General features: G+C 44.3%; 1 protein-coding gene across 1 annotated transcript; it reads right to left on the minus strand.

Moving 5' to 3' along the window:
* Window positions 1-1,603: 1,603 nt before the first annotated feature.
* PCSK1N (proprotein convertase subtilisin/kexin type 1 inhibitor) lies at window positions 1,604-15,559 on the minus strand. The gene is made up of 3 exons (XM_029611494.1): window positions 15,408-15,559; window positions 5,153-5,811; window positions 1,604-3,118 (listed from the first exon to the last, which is right to left on the minus strand). The coding sequence occupies exons 1-3, from the start codon at window positions 15,474-15,476 to the stop codon at window positions 2,779-2,781; spliced, it is 1,068 nt and encodes a 355-aa protein (XP_029467354.1). The 5' UTR covers window positions 15,477-15,559; the 3' UTR covers window positions 1,604-2,778.
* Window positions 15,560-19,233: the final 3,674 nt, after the last annotated feature.

Here is a 19,233-nt window from a genome sequence, read left to right on the forward strand (position 1 = left end):
AATGACATGACAACTGAGTGCCGGTGTCTGACAACTGTTTGTGGCCTATTGCGGGTGAGAGACAGTAGATTACCTACTGCAGCTCACACTGACTTCTGATACCATCCCTTGACATGACAAAAAGAATTTTCTCTAATGTGGTATGATTTCATTCACCCCTCTTCAGGTTGGATTTTGGCATTTCATGGCGATGAGGTATTAGCTTACTTGTTTTTCCTAGTTTACATTGCCTTATCATGCCATTTCACCTCTCTCAGATCGTTTTACCCCAAGGCTTTTCTCCTGATTCGTTCTCACTCCCATCATGAACTGCTCCCGCAGATTTCTGCACCCCAAATGCATGATTCTGCACTTTTTTTTTTACATCAAATCTTAACTGCCAAACCTCAAGCTTTCTTAGATCACTTCTCAATCAGGGGCATCCACTCTGCTGCAGATCTCTGCAAAAAAAAAAAAAAGACAAACGTTTCCTTCTAAATCTTTTGCAATATCACTTGCAAAGATGTTGAATAGAAGCGACTCCAGGACCAATTCCAGGGGCATTTTACTAGTCACTTTTCTCTCCTCAGAGTGACTTCTATTTATCACCATCTTCTGTTGCTTATCCTTCAGCCAATTTCTTATCCAGTCCACCACCTTGAGACCTACCTCCAAGCTGCTCCCATGCAGAACAGTATCAAAAGCTTTGCTGAAATCCAAGGGAACTACATCCATTGTAGCATTTGGGTTCAATTCTCTAGTTGCCCAATTGAAAAAATCAGAGTCATTTGACACAATCTCCTTTGTAAAGCCATAGCCCACTGGACTTGAGATACGTTACTCTCATTTCCTTTAGTAGAGTCTCCATTAGTTAGCAAATACATTCTGAATACGCTGCACTAATCTTATCTTTCCCTCTACCCTTCCTCCTCTCTTTTTCTCTTTGTTTATTCTCTCATCCTCGCTGTCTAATCTCTGCATAGTCCTCTCTTCTCTCTTTGCCAGCACTTGATCCTTTCAAATCCTTTTGCTTCCCATGCACTCGAACCCGGAGGCTCCAGGGGGTGCTGTAAGATGCCACCCTAGCCAATGGCCTGTGCAAAGGCCTGTGCATCCAAAGAGGCAAACCTAGGCAGTTGCCTGGGGCACCAGCCATTAGGGGACGGCAAAGAGCCATGTGGGGCCACGAGCGGAGCCCATCCCACTCACGGCCGAGAGAAGCAGAGTCCCGGCAGTCTGCGAGCAGCGCCTCTGTGTGTGTGTGTGTGTGTGTATGAGAGTGAGAGGGATTGTGTGTACAAGAGAGCAATGGCGTTAGTGAGAGAGAGGGAGGGAGACTGTGTAAGCGTGTGTGAGTGTGTGTGAATGAGACAAGGAACCTAAGTGTGTGTAAGAGAAGGGGGGGGGGGGTCTAACTGAATGAATGAGGTCAGGGCTGGAACCAAGGCCTGGACCGGGGTGGGGGGGGGGGGGGGGGGGGGGGGGCGGGCGCAAGTCAGAAGATTTGCCTAGGGCGCCTAATACCTTTGCACCGGCCCTGGATTTGCCCCCAGGTGCAAGAACTTGTCAGATCAGTCCTGCAGAAACACATAAAACATGTTGCCAAAAGAATCAGACTCCTGAGTTGTGCTACATTAAAATACTTGATAGGCTTTATTGGCACCAAGTGTACTTCCAGAAAAAAACAATACAATTCTGGCGCTGCGGTTTGGCAAAAAAAGCAAAGAAGAAAACCAGAGAATTTAGATCTGTTTCTGGTGGTAAGGTACTGTGCCTGCACCCCTGAATGAGTCACAGAAATGCTAGTTACACTCTCCCTAAACGGGTTAGAACCACTGAATAAGAATACTTCCCTTCTGGTGATGCCTGTGTGACTCTCTGCTCTAGGACTCTTGGTATAATTCTGCCTCTGTTTCCTGGTAAATAACTTTTTTTTCTTTGTTGTTGCAGACTCAGTTACTGCAAAGTGGCAAGGCCCGAGAGCTTCATGATCAAAAGATTTATGCAGCCAAAATTGGCTTTTATCAGCATCAATCTGGACTTTTAAATATATTCCCCTTTTATTAGGGCAGCTTTGTCCACACAAACCTTTGGACAAAGTTACCTAGACAAAAAAGGGTAGAGTTGGAGGCCCGGCTATGGTGGGTTGACCTATTCAGCCGGATAACTTCATACTGAGCGCTATCTGGCTAAATTTGTTCAGACAAGCCAATCCGCACAAATAGCAGGTCTAAAATTATCTGGATAACTTACCCGCTCCGTGGAGTTTTGAATATGGACCTATGAGTTTCCTAACACTTTTTTCTTTCTGCAGTATTTGGGTTTGTGGAGAAAAAAAAAACAAACAAACCAGGACTTTTAATCAATGAACTGACCAGATCTCCAGATAAGGGAGTTTTGTATCGACGGATTTCTAGATGTAAATGTTTTGGAAAGTGGAAATCATTTCTCATGATATCTCTCATCTCCAGAAACAGAGGCAGGGGTCTCTCCCCCCCTCCCCAGATTCCAACTGGCTTTTTCAGTTCTTGCACTAAGAATGCAGGCACGCACACACATGCACGGTTAAAGAAAGCATTTAGGAATTATAAAGCGAAAAATAGGAATCAAACCAATTCTTGCCCCTTCGATCACATCAACCATCTGCACGGAGTTATACAGAATGTGATGCATTCGTTAGTAAGAGATTATTCTGTATGTATACACACATATATATATATATATATTATATATATTTTCCTATGCTTTCGTTTGGTTACGCTCTCCCCCCTTGTCAACGCCCGCCTCTCCTCGGCCTCTTCATTCCGGCAGGTACTTGAGGAAGTGCTCAGGGAATTCGGGGTCGCTGTAAGCGGCGTAGCGCTTGCTGCGCAGCGCCGTGGCGGGCTCGTCCACGGGCTCCTCTGCCCTCTTGGCACGCTGGAGCCTGTAGGTGGCGTCCCCCAAGACGGCGGAAGCCTCCTCGTCCCCGTCCCCCAGCCGTTTGACCCTCAGCAGGTTGGGCTGCGGCAGGCGGTCCTCGTCCAGGGAGCGGCGCAGGCGCTTGGCGGCCCCCTGGAACTCCAGCGGGACCAGGTCGCGTCGCGAGAGGTGCTGGGGCTTTCCGACCATGCCCGCCAGGATCCGCCCCACCAAATACCTGCAGGCGGAGCAAGAAAAGGCGAGCTCCGGTTACAGACAAGACTGGGTTTCTGAAGTCGGCGCAAGCGTTTCACAGAGGCAGTGCAATATCCAGAGGACCAGCTCCCCGTTCTCGCAGTTACCACATTAGAAATATAAAAGCAGAAGGGTTTGCCAAATCAAAGCCTCCTGTGGGAAGGATTACAGGCATCATATACAGTAACAGTCTTTAAAATGCCTCTAGTAGACTAGTTTTAAAGGGAATACAAATATTTCTCTGTATATAGTGCTTTTATAAAGTACACTGGCAGCATGCACAGCACTGTAAAAGGTGGAACTCTTATTTGATTTCTGCACCCTGCTGTGTACATAGTACTGCAGAAGGTGCAGGCTCTCTCTCTCAGTGTAATCTGTTCGATCTGTGATGTCAGTGTGTGTGTATCCCACTTGGGAAAGCATATAAGCCATCTCGTTCCGAGACATGTGGTGATTGATTTTGGTTGCTTCAACGTTCCTCTCGGTATCCCAACCAAAACTGTCCCTCAGGAGTGCGACTTAAGGGAGAAGTCCACATAAAACTGCTTTTAGTCATTTTGCGTGTTTGACGCAGGGTCTGTGGGATGAAAGCAAGCATGCCGTTATGGAGAAAGGGGGCGAAAGCCTGCGCCCTGTTTTGCAGAGATGGGGGTGAATGTGCACACGCAATTCCAAAGAGAGGAGGGTAAAACTATATGTGCTGCTGGGGGGGTGGGGTTCCCCGTCAGGGGAGAGAAGGTACAAAGGTACAGGAGTGGAAACCATTTTTCCCCTGCCATTTATGATGGTTACTTCCACCGGTTTTCCTAAAATGCAGTCAGGATGTTCAGGTCTGCGGAGGTTTAACTATTTTATTTTACATAATGCAGACACTGCTCAGCCCTGTATGAGGCATAACCAGTGTTTTGCCTTTCAGTACATCCCATGCGGTGCTGTATAAAGTCTCGTCCCTTGTTTTCCTCGGTTGTGCTGGCAGCTCTTGCAGGGCCATGCAAAACATAACTCTCCTTTGAGTTTTCCGTGGCAGACTGGCAGCGACCCTGTGCGGTGCTGTACAAGACATGGTTACGTTGTTGCTGTATGGCACTGACCGTAGATCAGCACTCTGAAACGTTCATACGAGGGAAAAAAATCAGCAATTGAGCCGAATCATACAAGGACAATAACTAGCAATTTCTCTTGTCCCAGAGAAATTACTTTTATATCATATTTCTATACTGTAATACCCCTTCCCCCACCCCCACCCCCCAAAAAAAAATAAATGCTTGTAGCAGTGATCTAAGCAGGAGGAAAGGAAGATATGGGGATGAAGACTGATGCTGATTGCATCTCATGAAGGACAAGACGAGTTTTGGAGATACTTTTAAATGTCTCCTTGTTTTGCCCTTCTGTGACAAGTTCGCATTTGCCTGTTACATTCATTATTGACACTTGCTTTCCCCCCTCCCACCCTGGGTGCCAGCCCATCCACCCTCTGAGGTGGCTGTGCATATCGCCTTTGAAGTATTAGAATGGCAGAGCATGACTGGATGCTGTTTGAATGGATGCAGCAATGGATCTGATAACCGTCCTAGATTACTAATATGGAAGTAGGTGAAGGCAAAGCCAGGTGTGTGGAAATGGATGGATGTATTTAGTATGGATGGATCTATTATATGTATGGATTTTAATATTTAATCATGTTTTGTGTTAGATGTGATGCATGGGTATTGTTATGCATTTTATTATTGTATTGTGTTTTATTTATTGAACTACTAGTATTTTATAATGTTTTATATTTTTACTGAATGTTTTTTGTTGTGCTACATTTAGACTACTGAGGTAGTTGGGTGTTCAGCAAATATAATAATATAAAATATGTAAATAAATATATTTTATATAATTATCTTGCAAATAAATAAACACTGCACTGCAGTGAGAAAAGATGGCAATGTGAAGAGTGAGGGAGAATGGACTCAAATAAGCAAGCATTGACCAAACAAATCCACACCACCTGAAAGCTAAGAAATTAGTTTACCTTAAGACTTCTTCATCCATTTGTCCATCCTCCTCATTGGGTTCTTCCAGGTCCAACCGTGAGGGAGGGGCTTCATCTTGCCTGTAGCGGTTAAGGAGATCCTGGGCCAGCTGTATATTCAGCTGGTTTCTTGAGCTGGGAGCCATCGCCATGTTTGACATTGGCCCAGTTTCATCATAGTCGGGGTAAAGGCCTTGAAATTCATTCTCCATCTTGGGAGCTCTGGGGGACCCAGGAAGCTGATTAGTGTACCCTCTTGCCTGGCTCATGTCATTCCAGAGGTGCAACAGGTTAGCCAGGTACATGGCCTCCTTGTCGCCCTGTCGTCCATCCTCCACTGCCTGTTGCAGGGCCAGGCCCAACCGCTCATCCTGATCCCGCCCACTTGGTACAAGCCGCTCCAGACCCTGATCTGTTCTTCCTGCTGCCCCCATCCTCTCGAGAGTCTGGGCCAGCCTTTCATCCTTCTGGATGCCAGCCAATCGTGCCAATAGGGCATCACTGACCTCAGGGAGGTAGGCTTTATTGCGCAATTGCTCAGTGGGAGGGTAGCCCATCATCTCAGCTTCATAGGGCAAAGGCATGGAGAGGTCTCGGCGCAGACGTCGGACAGCACCCACCTCTTGGTGGACTGAACTTTGTGGCCCATTCCCTAAAGGCTATAAAACAGAGAGAGAGAAGGAGAAAGACAAACAGAGAGAGAGGTGAGAAAAAATATTAAATAATGTTTTTGTCATGTAATTTCAGAGTACATAGGAAAACAACTTGTCTTGCATAGATTAGCTCTTCTCTAGTTGCCAATAGCAACCAGCTGTCTTACTTAGCCTTTCTGGCATTTGAAAGATGGAGAGCTAGCACTGCCAACACAGACAGCCCACTGGCTTGTCTTGATGTCTGCAGTGCATCTTTTGCTTATGATCACCCAGTTTCTAAGGCCTCCCGTTCATATCTGGCAAATAAATTCCTTTGCTTCAACTAAGTGTGGGGCCTACATTTTAAAGCTACTGGTGAGTACTAGACCAAGATCACCCACTAGTGAACAAAACATTTCCAAGTGAACTGTAAAATAAGAATAGGGAAAGAGGCAATACTTTACACTGAGTGAATTCTTCTTTCCATAACAATGTTATCAATCCATTCTGCTTAGTGCAGGTACAGTATAACCCCCCTCATATGATACTCTGAGGCTACAGATTCAGAGGCAATGTCAGGAAATATGTTTTCATGGAAAGGGTGCTGGATGCATGGAATGCTCTCCTAGAGCATCCCCACATATGGCAAACAACATCATGGTGGATGCTCAGGAAAAATAGTAAATATAAAATGGTCCCTATTAACCAGGTTGGCCAGAAAAAAAAAACCCAACATAGATGTAAACTTCACTGATGATGAGTTGCACTAAATAGAACTTTTTCAAGAAAGCAAAGCGGCACGTACAGGCGACTGTCCAGTGCTGAAAGCACTAGTAGGAAAGGGAAGTAGCATTACCTCTGTTCAGGTGAGATTTATTTATTTTTTAGAAAAATGTCTATATCGCTTACTTCAGCGGTTTACACCATAACATCCCTAGTAATAAAAGTCCCGTTCTGAGGCCTGTGGGCAGTTCTGGAGGCCATATTTCTAAAATGACATTGAAATGGTAGAGGCAATTAAAAAAAAAAAAAAAGCTCACCACAATGGTGCGTAAGCCATAGAGATAGAGAGACTGAAAGAGCTAAAGATGTACTGACTAGAAGAAAGGAGGAAAAGGGGGAGATATGATATACACATTCAAGCATCCAGCAGGTTTCAATGAAGTACCGGGAGCTGCACTTTTCCAAGAAGAATAAAATCACCATATTAAGCTGAATGAAGGGGGAGGAGGGGGGGGGGGGGGCTGAAAAAAAATGTGAGAAAATAATTTTTCATCGAGGAGCGAGGGATACCTGGAATGGGCCTCTAGCAGAGGTGGTAGGTAGCAAAACACTAAATCATGGGGCAGACGGAACGGGACCTTGGTGGGAGGGGGAGGGGGACGGCTACAGACTGAGTAAGACCTGTGGCCGTACAGGGGGTGGGCACAAATGAGCAGACTGGGTGGATCAGGTGGCAAGAAAGCGGGATGACAGTTGTATGTATTCTCTCTGTGTAAAACCTTAGGAGTGAGAATCCTGCAATTTATTTTGAGAGGAAAAATTTAAAAAAAAAAATATCCGGGATACTTTTCTGGTGACCGCACCTCCAATTGAGGCATTTGGGAATTCTGTGGCTAGTGGGGGGATTCAGTAAATCTTTCTGTGAGAGATACTGCTTTCACCGATGTGCCAGACCGCTCTGGAATGAGGACCAGTACTGGTGAGGTACAGAGACCTACAGAGGTCACTGTTTCCCGACCAGTTGCATGTTGCCTCCAAGTATTGGATGGGTTTTCTGAGTGTAAGATTCTTTCTCCCTTTGATGTGACAAAAACTTTGATGACCCTATATGCTACTCTTGTGCATGCCTTTTGGAACCTTTCCCAGTAACGTTTGTGAAGGTTTTAGAGCAGGAGCTATCACCATTTCTGGCTCATATTGTTATCAGTTCCTTGAAACAAGATATTTTGCTGACCAATTTAAAAACAGCAATTGCTAAGCCAGTGTTGAAAAAGAGGGGTTAAGATTCTGGAGATATCTCAGATTTCTGGCTAGTTTCTAACTTGCCTTTTTAGGTAAGTTAGTTGAGAAAAGTGTATCCCATCAGTAGTTAGTTGATCCCTTGCATCTTTGAACCTTTGCAGTCAGAGTTCTGTGCCAGTCATGGCATGGAGACAGTGCTTGCTTTTGGCATTAGCAGATGGTATCAGAATTCAGGCAGATGGGGCCAAGGATGATTTATAAGTTCAGCTTGACCTGTCTGCCGCATTTGATACCAGCATCGATCCCAGCCTTCTTCTGCTGCAGCTGTAGGGATTGGGACTTTTGCAGAAAACTTTTTCCTGGGTTACATCCTTACTGGAAGATAGATTTGAAAGTGTCTTGTGGAATGGTTTTTATTTCACAAACTGTTTTTTGGTTTGTTTTTTTTTGTTATGTGGAATACCACAGGATGCAATATTATTCCAATTGTGCTATACTACTAATGCTGATTGAGGAGTATGGCTTTGAATGTCATGCATAATGACATCCAGTTTGTGGTATATGCTGGGGAGAACCAGATAACAGAAATTCAGAATTTAAATTCCTGTCTGGAGGCAGTGACACATTGGATATGTCAGTTTAAATTTAAACTGAACTCCACTAAATCAAATGTATTGAGGATCTTCAGATGGGGCATATCATTAGGACTGTTGCTCTGTATATCAGAAGACTTGCTTACAGAGTGAAGGTCTGGATGTTATATTGGATTCTCAATTAGCTATGAAATCTCAAGTTTCTTCAGTGGAGAAATCTAGTTTTCATAGCCTACTCATGATTCTCCATCTTTTGGCCTTTCTTTGATGCATAAGATCCTGCTACTATAATTCATGCATTGATGATAAACAGATTAGATTATTGCAGTTCTTTATGTTTGAACTTGCCAAAAGTTATCCTTCAGTGATTGCAGCTACTGCAAAATTTGGCTGCAAGTCTGCTGATGGGGAAAAGCAAATTATTACATGAGCCTCATTGGCTGTCTGTTGAAGCTAGATCTCATTGCAAGGTTCTTGCCTTCCAGAGCTCTTCACAGTAAGAACTGTTGATGGTACCTCCTCCTTCAGAAGCCCAACTTAGTTTAATGAAAAAACAGACTTTTAGTTATGCAGGTTCAGTGTTGTGGAATTTACTCCCAATTGAGCTGCATGAAGAAATTAGACTCTTAACTTTCAGGAAAAAACTGGAAGGATGGGTTTATAAAGAAGTCTTTTAATATGTGGTAAAGAGCTGTGTAAATGAAATGCATTTAGGGGATTGTTAAACAGATGTGGGGTTATTGGTGGATGATAATTTATAGGTAAAGATATTGGCATTGGGTAGGATTGGGAGAAATGGGGGTGGAGGAAGGGTTGAAGTTTTATTGTTATAATTTTGGTCTTTTATATCATTTTATTATTCTCTGCTGTGATGATCCTTTGTGATGAGAATGGTGGATTATCAAATTGTCTTAATTAATTAATTAATTGATTGATTGATTATCTGAGCAGACTGGAAAACAAAACAAGTTGAACTGCTGTCCATCACTAGACAGAGAAGTTACACGCTAGTGGAATACCTCACCTCAGTCACATACACAGAACACAGACGGACCATCACCAAATACTGAATTAGTGACCACAAAGTAGGAACTTAAATGTGCAGACAAAATCTGAACTGGAAACCCCGAAAAAGTCAGGCTCTGCATGTATTGCAACATCAGAGAAACAGAAACGGAAATGCAATCCTCCTGTGCTATGCAAAATACAAAGGTATCACAGACACACATTTCCAAAAACTAATAGATAAAATCAAAAGGTTCCCACCAAGAATGAGGAGGAAAAACTTTGTATAATCCTTCGGGGAAACAGGAGAAACCATAATAATAATAAACATGAAACAATAGTGAAATCTGTGGTATCCTGTCTCCAGACCAGAAGTGTAATCTGATCAGAGACGATATGAAGTTTCACCCGACCCTGAGCACTGTTCTTGTTATTCTTGTCTGAAATGGGTAACATCTAAGATGTAATAGGTATGTTATGTAACAGTGAGATGTGCAGTAGAGATTTGTTTTTATTTAATTTAATGTTTTACGTTCTGTACATTGCTTTGGGCGATTCTTTTGAATCTGTAAGGCGATTCATAATTTTACTAAACAAATAAATAAATGTTTCTTCCTGTGCATTACTTTGTAATTTTATTCATGTTATTATTATTATTATTTTCTTCTTAACCAGTGAATTAATCTGGCAACACGTGCACAAATTATCCTGCCAATAGAGTTGAGAATGAGAGATGGGGGAGAGACAGAAAACTAGATGGGAGATGCAGAAAAGAGACAGGGAACATTATAAGGAGAAAGACAAAAATGAACAGAAAGAGAGCGGGAGAGAGCCTCACGAGATTCAAGATCTGCACACACACAGATTAGAATTAGAAACAGCAGAGTGAAAGTTATAATGCCAGCAGGATTGAGAGAGAGAGAGAAAGAGAGAGAATACTGAATGCTGCCAGAACCCAGGAATGCTCTTTATTATTTCTCTTCTGTATTTTGTACTTCTGCCCTTCTGGCACTTTACGTATACTTCTGCATCAGGTACAAATTGTTATGCCAATAAAGCTTCTTGAATTGGAACCTGCTGACATATTCTGTGATTCTATGCAGGGAGCTGTCCAGTGCTGAAAGCACACTGGTCTGCCTAGGAGTTATTCCATCTCTCAGCCTGGGTAGAGGGGGCTGATGTAATTACCCTTAGCTGAATGTTAAAACAGTGGGCCGAATTTCAATGCACAGTTTCTTAATGCACAAGCTAATTATTTTTTAAACTCCTGATGCAGTAAGCTAATGGTATGCTAATGCATCTGGCATTAAAAAATGCTTACAAACCAGAAAATGTGCACAAAGAAAAGGCTTAGCACACAGAAAAACATGATTTATCATATTGTATATGCACAAATCATGTACATAAGCGCCTGACTACAGCTCCCGGCACCAGAACTCTTGCTTCTGCTCCTAAACTAACACTAGTCCTAGAAATTTTACTCCACCTCAGACCAGTAGTAAAATTTCCAGCACTAAGAAAATCTGAGTTAAGCCAGTACACCTTTCTGCATTGATGGTAATAGATAATGTCTTCATTAACAAGGGATTTCCATGCTTGGGCACTAAGTGCTGCGTACAGTTCTACTCTACTCACACTTTTTTTTATGCACAGAACTCCTTGCTGCATCAGAAGTAAAGTTGTGCAGAAAAATGGGCGCACAACTGCAGGTAAAAACTGCCTGAGCGCACCTTATTACATCAGGCCCATATGGTGAGGTCTGGATGGACTTATGGGAATTACAGCATTACAGAGTCTGTGACATCTAGGCCATTGTTTCAAATCTAGCTTAGGTTGGTAGCGACCTTAAAAAAATGAGGCCTGGGTGCAGTGAGCCAACAGGTTCCTGCAGATCTGCAAATTTTGCTGCACACCTTGTTACTGTGTGTGACAAGGCCGTGATCAGAAAGTGAGATCTCAGGTAAAGTTAGACCAGCAGCAAACTTCAGTCCTGACCTGCCTGTAGCAGACGAGCCTTGGTGGGGTCTACAGCCGGGGTTCAACAGTCTATTCCATCACTTTGGACAGGTGCCCCATGAATACGCTGAAACCCCCTCAAGCATCCCGAACCCTACATTAGCTAATGATAGCAATGCTCTTCACTGGCTGTTGTACAGTTGGTTAAGCTGAAGGAGATCAGAGCTCATGGACTCCTTCTTACAAGTACCTCAAAGCTTTCTTTTCATGGTTCTTCTTAATTAACACTAGGGCTAACAGGCTCACAACTCTTATGAATTTTACCAGGTTGATTTTTTAAACACTAATTTCTGTATTCCCCCCCCCCCCCCCCCCCCATTTATTTTCCTTTAAAATAACCTGATTTAAAAATGTTATATTTTCCAATTTATTTTGGCTTTTTCAGGATGGATGTTTGTTAACCAGTAATCCATATAGCTGCTTCCTAGAATGAGGACTCTATTTAAAACCCTTTCTGCTTGCTGTTTCTTTTAAGTTGTCAGTCAGCACACTCTTCCACAGTGAACTTGGACACTTTTATTTGTATTCATTTTGGATTGGCAGAAAAATAAATACAAATAAAATTTAAATTTCAGTTCCATCTGTATCAACCTGTGGAAAAGAAAACATGGAAAAACCAGGAACCCTAATGCTGATCAAGCTCTAAAAACTGAAACATGAGCAGTGAGAAAATCTGACATGAAGGAAACGATGATATAAAAAGAAGCTTTCCCCGGGCATTCTGGGTGGTGGGAGATCATTACAGCTTAGCAGAGGGTTCAGAGTGGCACTGCCACGGGTGAATGTCTTTGATCATTTCCCCTAATGACTCTGATGCTCTGAAATGAAAACGGGGATGTAGGCCAGCCCTCTGTAAATGTAACTAATAGACATGAAGGCAGTTTATTGTTTAGCCAGATTGATGAAGAACCTTGCAGAAAGCAGTGAGCTGGCTGACCTTGAAGAGCATAAAATGCTGATGCCAGGAACATGTGCGTGGTACCTGACAAAAAGCAATGTATTCAACCATGTCTGTGCATTCCACCCTACTCATCTCCCATTAGGAGGTCAGACAGACAAGGCCTACTTCACTGCACAACACCTGAGGAACAAAATGGATACCCACAATGGCCTCCTCAAGGAAGACTAGTTTGAAAACCTACTTGAAACATTGTCCAGATGTGTGTGTTTTGGGTTTGTTTTTTTTTGGGGGGGGGGCAGGGGGGGAGAAATAGCAGCAACCAAGTTGCAATTATTGAAGGGTGAAATGTCATTGTGGCAATATTCTTGCTTTTTAAAGCCCAGTTGTCAAACGTCAGTCTTCAGCTGTTCATGCTGGATTCATACTTTTGTGTTTAAGAGTGCCGCTGTCTCCTCCCCTCTCATCAGCTGCTCATGCTGGATTTATAGGCCTGGGTCTCTCAGGGTACTCCCTCCCCTCCTCTGAAATCTCTTCAGCTGTTCATGCTGGCTTCATAATTGAGTATCTCGGGGTACCAATTTCCCCTCCCCTGAGGTCGTTCAGATGTTTACGCTGAGTCATACTTATGGCTGTCTCAGGATGCTGGGCGAGATAGGACAAAGGGGGATGCTCCTGCTGTCTTTTTGAGCAAATGAAGTTAAATCATACTGTCTGGGCAACAACCCAGCTCCCTCTGACTCATGCAAGACTGACTCCTAGTGAATCAATTTGGCTGTAAATCACTTGATTTGAATGAGCCTTGTTCTAGTGGTTTCAGAAGTGAAATGTACTTTCAAAGGGAATAAAGAGCATCTCTGGGCTCCTCGTGTCGCAGGGCAGCAGGTGGGATTTATCTCTCCAGCAAACTGCAGAAAGGAAGAGTACTGCGATAAGTCCCCAGCTGCAGGCTGATAACATTGTCCAGTCTGGTCTCCTCCTTGCATGTGACAACCATGGCTTTATAGATGTATTTCCATACCTGCTAGCTGTCCAGTCAATGGAGAAGGCATGAAAAGGACATTATTCAAAGAAAGATTGTTTTTCCAGATGCATAGAATGGGGAAAAATGAGGCCCAAAGAGTGCAGGTGTGCAGGCACACAAATACAGAGATAGGTCAAGATGCATGTTTTCTTCTCTAAAAATAACACAAGGCGGGTGGCACCTTATAGACTTAACTAGTTTCTTGAGGCATGAGCTTCCGAGGATAGAGTGCACATCTGACAAAGTGGACTCTGTCTTCAAAAGCTCATGCCGCAATAAATTGGTTAGTCTTTATAAGTGCCACCCGTCTTGTGTCATTTTTGCTACACCAGACTAAGATGGCTGTCTCTCTGAATATCTGAACTTTCTTCTACAGAACACTTTACATGCTCACACTAGCACACATGTTCAGTTCATCCATGCCCATTCATCCACCATTTATCCATCTGTGTTACCATGGGCACAACAGGTTGAAAGTGCTTATCCATACCTCTAGCCTCCCCCACCCCCTTTCTCCAGTCACTCAATGATTATACTTTCTTCCATTCATACATATTCATTCATTCATTAAGAAACGTACAAAGATAGAATAATATAGGATCTCATGAGCACAACCGGTCCATCCCATTGTACCTAAAGATCCCCTCCTCAACTCAGGCAGGTGTGAGTCTAACCTGCTATTAAGAACCTCCAGTAATAGAGATTCAGCAACTTCGCTAGGAAATCTTCCATGCATCTAATAAAAAGAAACTCTGGTCACAAGACAGAGCCTTTGGGAGGCCCCTTCATGTTTTCTGACACGTTGGCATTGAATCATTGATAATTACATCTAGAAAACAATTTTCCAGCCAGTTATGCACCCACATACAGGAAGCAGGAGTGAAATCATATTATGCAAGTTTGTTCGTGAATATATTCATTCATAGTAATCTAATTTATAAATGCACATGTACTCAGAAAGAACTACACACTATCCCATATACACAACTGTCTATTAGAGCAGTGGTTCCCAACCCTGTCCTGGAGACCCCCCAGCCAGTCAGGTTTTCAGGATATCCACAATGAATATGCATGACAGAAAATTTGCATGCACTGTCTCCATAACATGCACATTTTCTCTCATGCATATTCATTGTAGATATCCTGAAAACCCGACAGGCTGGGGGGGGAGGGGTCTCCAGGACAGGGTTGGGAACCACTGGCTTAGAGCATATACAAACACAAGCGGCTGTCCTATTAACATCACTGATATCCCTGTCCATCTGTCACCTGCACGGTCTCTCTTACACATCTGAAGTCCCTGCTCCAAGATTGTCATTTTGTAAACTGGTACCCATTGCCCCATCATAGAACAGAGTCATCATGGGCAGCAGCAGTACAAGCTTCCCTCACACCCACATTGCCCCACCACAGAATATGTACAGCCCAGGCAGCAGCAGCAGTACAAGCTTCTTTCTCTCTCCCTCTCTCTCTCACTCTCTCACACACACACACACTCTGCTCCACTATAGGATGCATAAAGCATAGGCAGCAGCAGTTCAAACTTCCCTCTCACACACTGCCCCGCTGCAGAACAGATAGAACATGGACAGCAGCAGTGCAAGCTTCCCTCACATGCGAGGGCACGAACACACACACACACACACACACACACACACTCACTGCTCTACAACAGAACAGATACAGCATTGGCAACAGTAGTGTAAGCTTCCCTCACACGCTCTGCCCCACCACACCTTCCTTCTCTTTCCATCTCTCTTTTGTCTCTCTCTCTCTCTCTCTCTCTTTTAATATAAGCAGGCACATCTAGCAGGCAAAATGAATCCCCCTAACTTCCATGAATCAGCACACAAACACAAAGTCAAACCCCTGACACCAAAATAAAATCTTTCATAAAAGCCCCAGCAGATAACACATCAATTAAAAAAAACATAGTTTAAGTGAAGAAAACCCCTCAGATTCTGTCACACATTCCCCCCCCCCCCCCCACCCTGGGAAAATCATCTGGAAACATTGGAGACGGGGGGATGGGGGGGGGGAGTTGTCTTGCTCAGGAAGGTAGTATTGGCGCGGTGCAGATCCCCCACCTCCCTGCCCTTCATCTCTTTGCCCTGGGTCTTACCTTGCTGAAGGAAGGGAGGGTCCCGGAGGAAAGGATAAGAGAGGTGAGGAGGAAAGCAGGGCCCATCATCCTGGGGGATGGAGAATGAGGCTGCCCCAAAAAAATCGGAGGAGAGAGGGAGAGATGGTGGAGGGTGGTGGCTCTGAGGTGGACTACAGGAGGAGGCGGGCTGGCGCTGAAGCTGCATCAGAAGGGGGAGGAGAGCAGACACACAGAGACAGAAAGAGAGAGAGAGAGAGAGAGAGAGGCAGAGGGGCAGACATGCACACAGAAAAAAAGGATGGAAACGGAGAGAGAGAGAGAGAAAAGAAACAAGAAAGCTTCTCTCTTTTTAGAGCAGGGAACTGATCACTAATGACTGGAAAGCCGTGACAGAGAAAGAGGCTGCACATTGGCACAGTTACTATGAAGTTTGCCTTAAATGGGTCTACCTTGTGTATGGGGCAGGGGAGAGGGCATGATGGGTGGGCAGCGGGTTCTCCTCTTTGATGGGAGGCATTAATAACCACAGCTTTGCAACTCGTTGCCAGCACAGATTCATAGCTTGGCAAAAGGGGCAGGAATGGACAACTCTGCTCCTGCTACACAGCCTGTTCTACACCCAGAGACTGATTATTATCGCACCCCAGATGCTCACTGTGGGGAATGAAGCAACCTTCCCCCCACCCCCACCCCTAACTTATTTTTCTCTCTAGCTCTCTCTTTTCTGTTTTTTCTTTATTTTACTTCCTCTCGGCCCGTGTCCCATCCTCCCATTTCTGTCTTTTGCTCATGATTCAAGGAACTTTATTGGCAGGACAATTTGTAATGTGTTGCCAAAGTAATACATAGGGGAGACAATTCTGAATAGCCTGGCGTTATTACAAGGATGGGAGTTTGCCCATTGAAAAGTGGCCCACAAAGTGGCCGAGTCCCTCTGCACCTGCCTTTTCTGCAGGTGGCCGACCAGGGGTAAATAAAACAGGTGTACATTTGAAGATCAAATCTATGTGCATTGTCTTCCTCCCCTGACCTAAAGAGAGGCCCAGGCCCAGCTATAAGGGCGCATACTGTGAAATCCTGAGCCATCTTCCCTTTCAAAAATTGTTCTCAAATTGATTCAAAAGAAAACAAAAATAATATAAAATAAAATTACCAAGTACCACAAGGACGCTTCCCAGGTTTTGGTGTTGGTCTGTATTGTCTCTGGTCAGATTACGTTTCTGGCCTGGTCAGTGGATACCACAGATTTTGCTGTGGTTTCTCCTGTTTCCTGCTCATTCTTTGGTGGGAAGTCTTCAATTTTCTTTGTCAGATTTTTGGAACTGTATGTCTCTCTTATATCTTTGCATTTTGCACAGTACAGGAAGACATGTTTTTCTTTCTGGTTCTCTCCACTGGGTCACCACATATTGAGTTTGGCTTCTTGGGGTTTCCAGTTCTGTTTCTGTCTGCCTGTTGCTATTTCTAATTTGGGGTCACTTATTTGTATTAGGTGAGGGTCTGGGTTCTGTGTGTGCACTGGAGGTGAGGGATTCTGCTACCTGTAGTTTCCGTGTAGGGATCTGTAGCAGTCCAACTTGTTCTGTACCTCCTAATTTCAACGCCTCTTCCTGTGCTTCACCTGTCTGTCTATATATTTATAATTCTCTCAGTATCTATCCTTTTATCTTCTCTCTCCTCCTCCAGTCCCTCCCTTTCTCTATCACTTTTCCTATCTGTGTGTCTCTCTCTCTCTATCTCTCCATGCCCCCACCCTCCCACCTCTCTGTACCGGTTTCCATGGAGACTGCTTCACTCATTAAGCTGTTAGCAGGTGAATAATGGGACGGGTAGGCTGCTGCTGATGAATTCACCAACTCGTGATAATGGTGCAGGATTGGGAGCTGTGCTTTACTGTTAAGTGATTGCAGGATATGAATGCAAAACTGTGAAAGACACTTCCTCTGCAAAACAGAGAACATGGGGGGTGGTGAGGGGCGGCTGACAAAACTCCGGCAAAATGCAGGATGCCGAAAGTCTGATTTGACTCGTGAAGATCACGATTGTGATGGATTTACAAATGAAAAACAAGAATGCCAAAACACTCATATCACCTCCTGCTTTGATCATCGGGTAATACTGGGATGGGAAGCAGTGCGATATCAGATTAATGGCTAGAATAAATAGTATACGAAAGGTGCTGAGAGAGAGAGTCAAAGAGAAAGAGAGAGAGAGCGAAAGAAAGAGAGAGAGAGCGAGAGAGAGAGAGAGAGAGCAAGAGAAAGAGAGGGAGCGAGAGAGAGAAAGAGCGTGAGAAAGAGAGAGAGAGCAAGAGAGGGAGCGAGAAAGTGAGAGAGAGCAAGAGAGAGAGCGAGAAAGAGAGAGAGCGAGAGAGAGAGCAAGAGAGAGAGCGAGAAAGAGAGGGAGCGAGAGAGAGCAAGAGAAAGAGAGGGAGCGAGAGAAAGAAAGAGCGTGAGAAAGAGAGAGGGAGCGAGAAAGTGAGAGAGAGCAAGAGAGAGCGAGAAAGAGAGAGCAAGAGAGAGAGCGAGAAAGAGAGAGAGCGAGAGAGAGAGCGAGAGAGAGAGGGAGCGAGAGAGAGAGAGCGAGAAAGAGAGGGAGCGAGAGAGAGAAAGAGAGCGAGCGAGAGAGAGAAAGAGAGCGAGCGAGAAGAGAAAAAGAGAGAGAGAGAGCGAAAGAAAGAGAAAGAGAAAGAGAAAGAGAGAGAGAGAGAGAGAGAGAGAGAGCGGTAGATCTGCCAATAATTTGCCCTACTTCCTGTAGCGTCTGTGTAGGAAGGAACGGAAATGGCCTCTCTTGTCTGCGTATGGCTCCTACAAGGCTATTTGTAGATTTGTGAGGTTTTGGTGACCTCTAGTGGGAAATGTGAGTATCTTTGCTTAAAAGACAGCTCCAGCACCAGCAGGATATCTCATTTAGTTGTATTTAGTTAGTACCCAAACTGATGATGCGCTTTAGTACAAGGCACTCATAGCAGTGAATAAACATAATCCGCAGGAAAAGTGATCGCCCAGAAGAGCACCATACAATTGTTCACAGCAGTGGCTAAGTCTATAAATGGAGTAAACAGAGGATTGGCAGAACTGCTGATATACCAATACATAGAAATGTCGATAGGAAGCAAAATATCACGAATACCAGCTCAGGATGGCAGACCCACCTCTGGGAGTCTCTGCTTCGATATTTGAAGGAGGTCAAAGTTACCAAATGTCTCCCTTCGACCTAGGACAGTCAGAACTGCATCTGGCTTTACCCTCTTGGCATGCAGGGGGACTTGTAATTCTGATTTCTCCAAGAAAAGGTATAATTATAAATTCAATGGGTGCAAAACCAGGACGGTATCAAGGGGAATAGACATGATTGTTGGATCTTAGTTGGGATGCGAAACCAGGGGCAGTAAAATGGAAAATGGGTTAGAGAAGACATCTCAGAAGTGGTGTGAACAAGCCACATGGGCTAGTGATTGGGGGTAATAAAGATTTGGAAAATATGAAGGGAAAGAGAAAAGGAGAAAAGAGAGAGAGAGAGAGAGAGAGAGAGCGCATTTACCTGCAGAAGAAGCTCTGAAAATAAATTGCCCTCTTTGGTTAGGGATTTAGGGGTGCCACCAAGGTGTGCCTTTCTATATGGGTCAGAGTCTCCACAGAAACAGGATGAGTGAGGTCAGCATGAGTAGGAGTGTGAGGAGTTTCCAGACACTGCCCAGTGGGAGATGTCTTATAAAACTCATGAGCCCTCTTTAGCTCTTGTTCTGAGGCCCAAGTGTGTGAATATATGTGTGTTATGTGGGTGTGTGTGGTGGGGGAGGAAGGGCAGAAAGGGGTGCTTGGCACCAAGGACTCGGGAG

The sequence above is a fragment of the Rhinatrema bivittatum genome, chromosome 1 (assembly GCF_901001135.1).
Source record: "Rhinatrema bivittatum chromosome 1, aRhiBiv1.1, whole genome shotgun sequence".
Lineage (NCBI taxonomy): Eukaryota > Metazoa > Chordata > Amphibia > Gymnophiona > Rhinatrematidae > Rhinatrema > Rhinatrema bivittatum.

What these genes read in the sequence shown, in the direction of transcription:
- PCSK1N (XM_029611494.1), bottom strand. Translation starts at nt 15,476, where the DNA reads ATGATGGGCCCTGCTTTCCTCCTCACCTCTCTTATCCTTTCCTCCGGG. An exon ending in CCCTCCCTTCCTTCAGCAAG is followed by an intron (nt 5,812 to 15,407) that starts GTAAGACCCAGG and finishes TCTGTTTTATAG; the next exon opens with CCTTTAGGGAATGGGCCACA. An exon ending in ATGGATGAAGAAGTCTTAAG is followed by an intron (nt 3,119 to 5,152) that starts GTAAACTAATTT and finishes CTCCGCCTGCAG; the next exon opens with GTATTTGGTGGGGCGGATCC.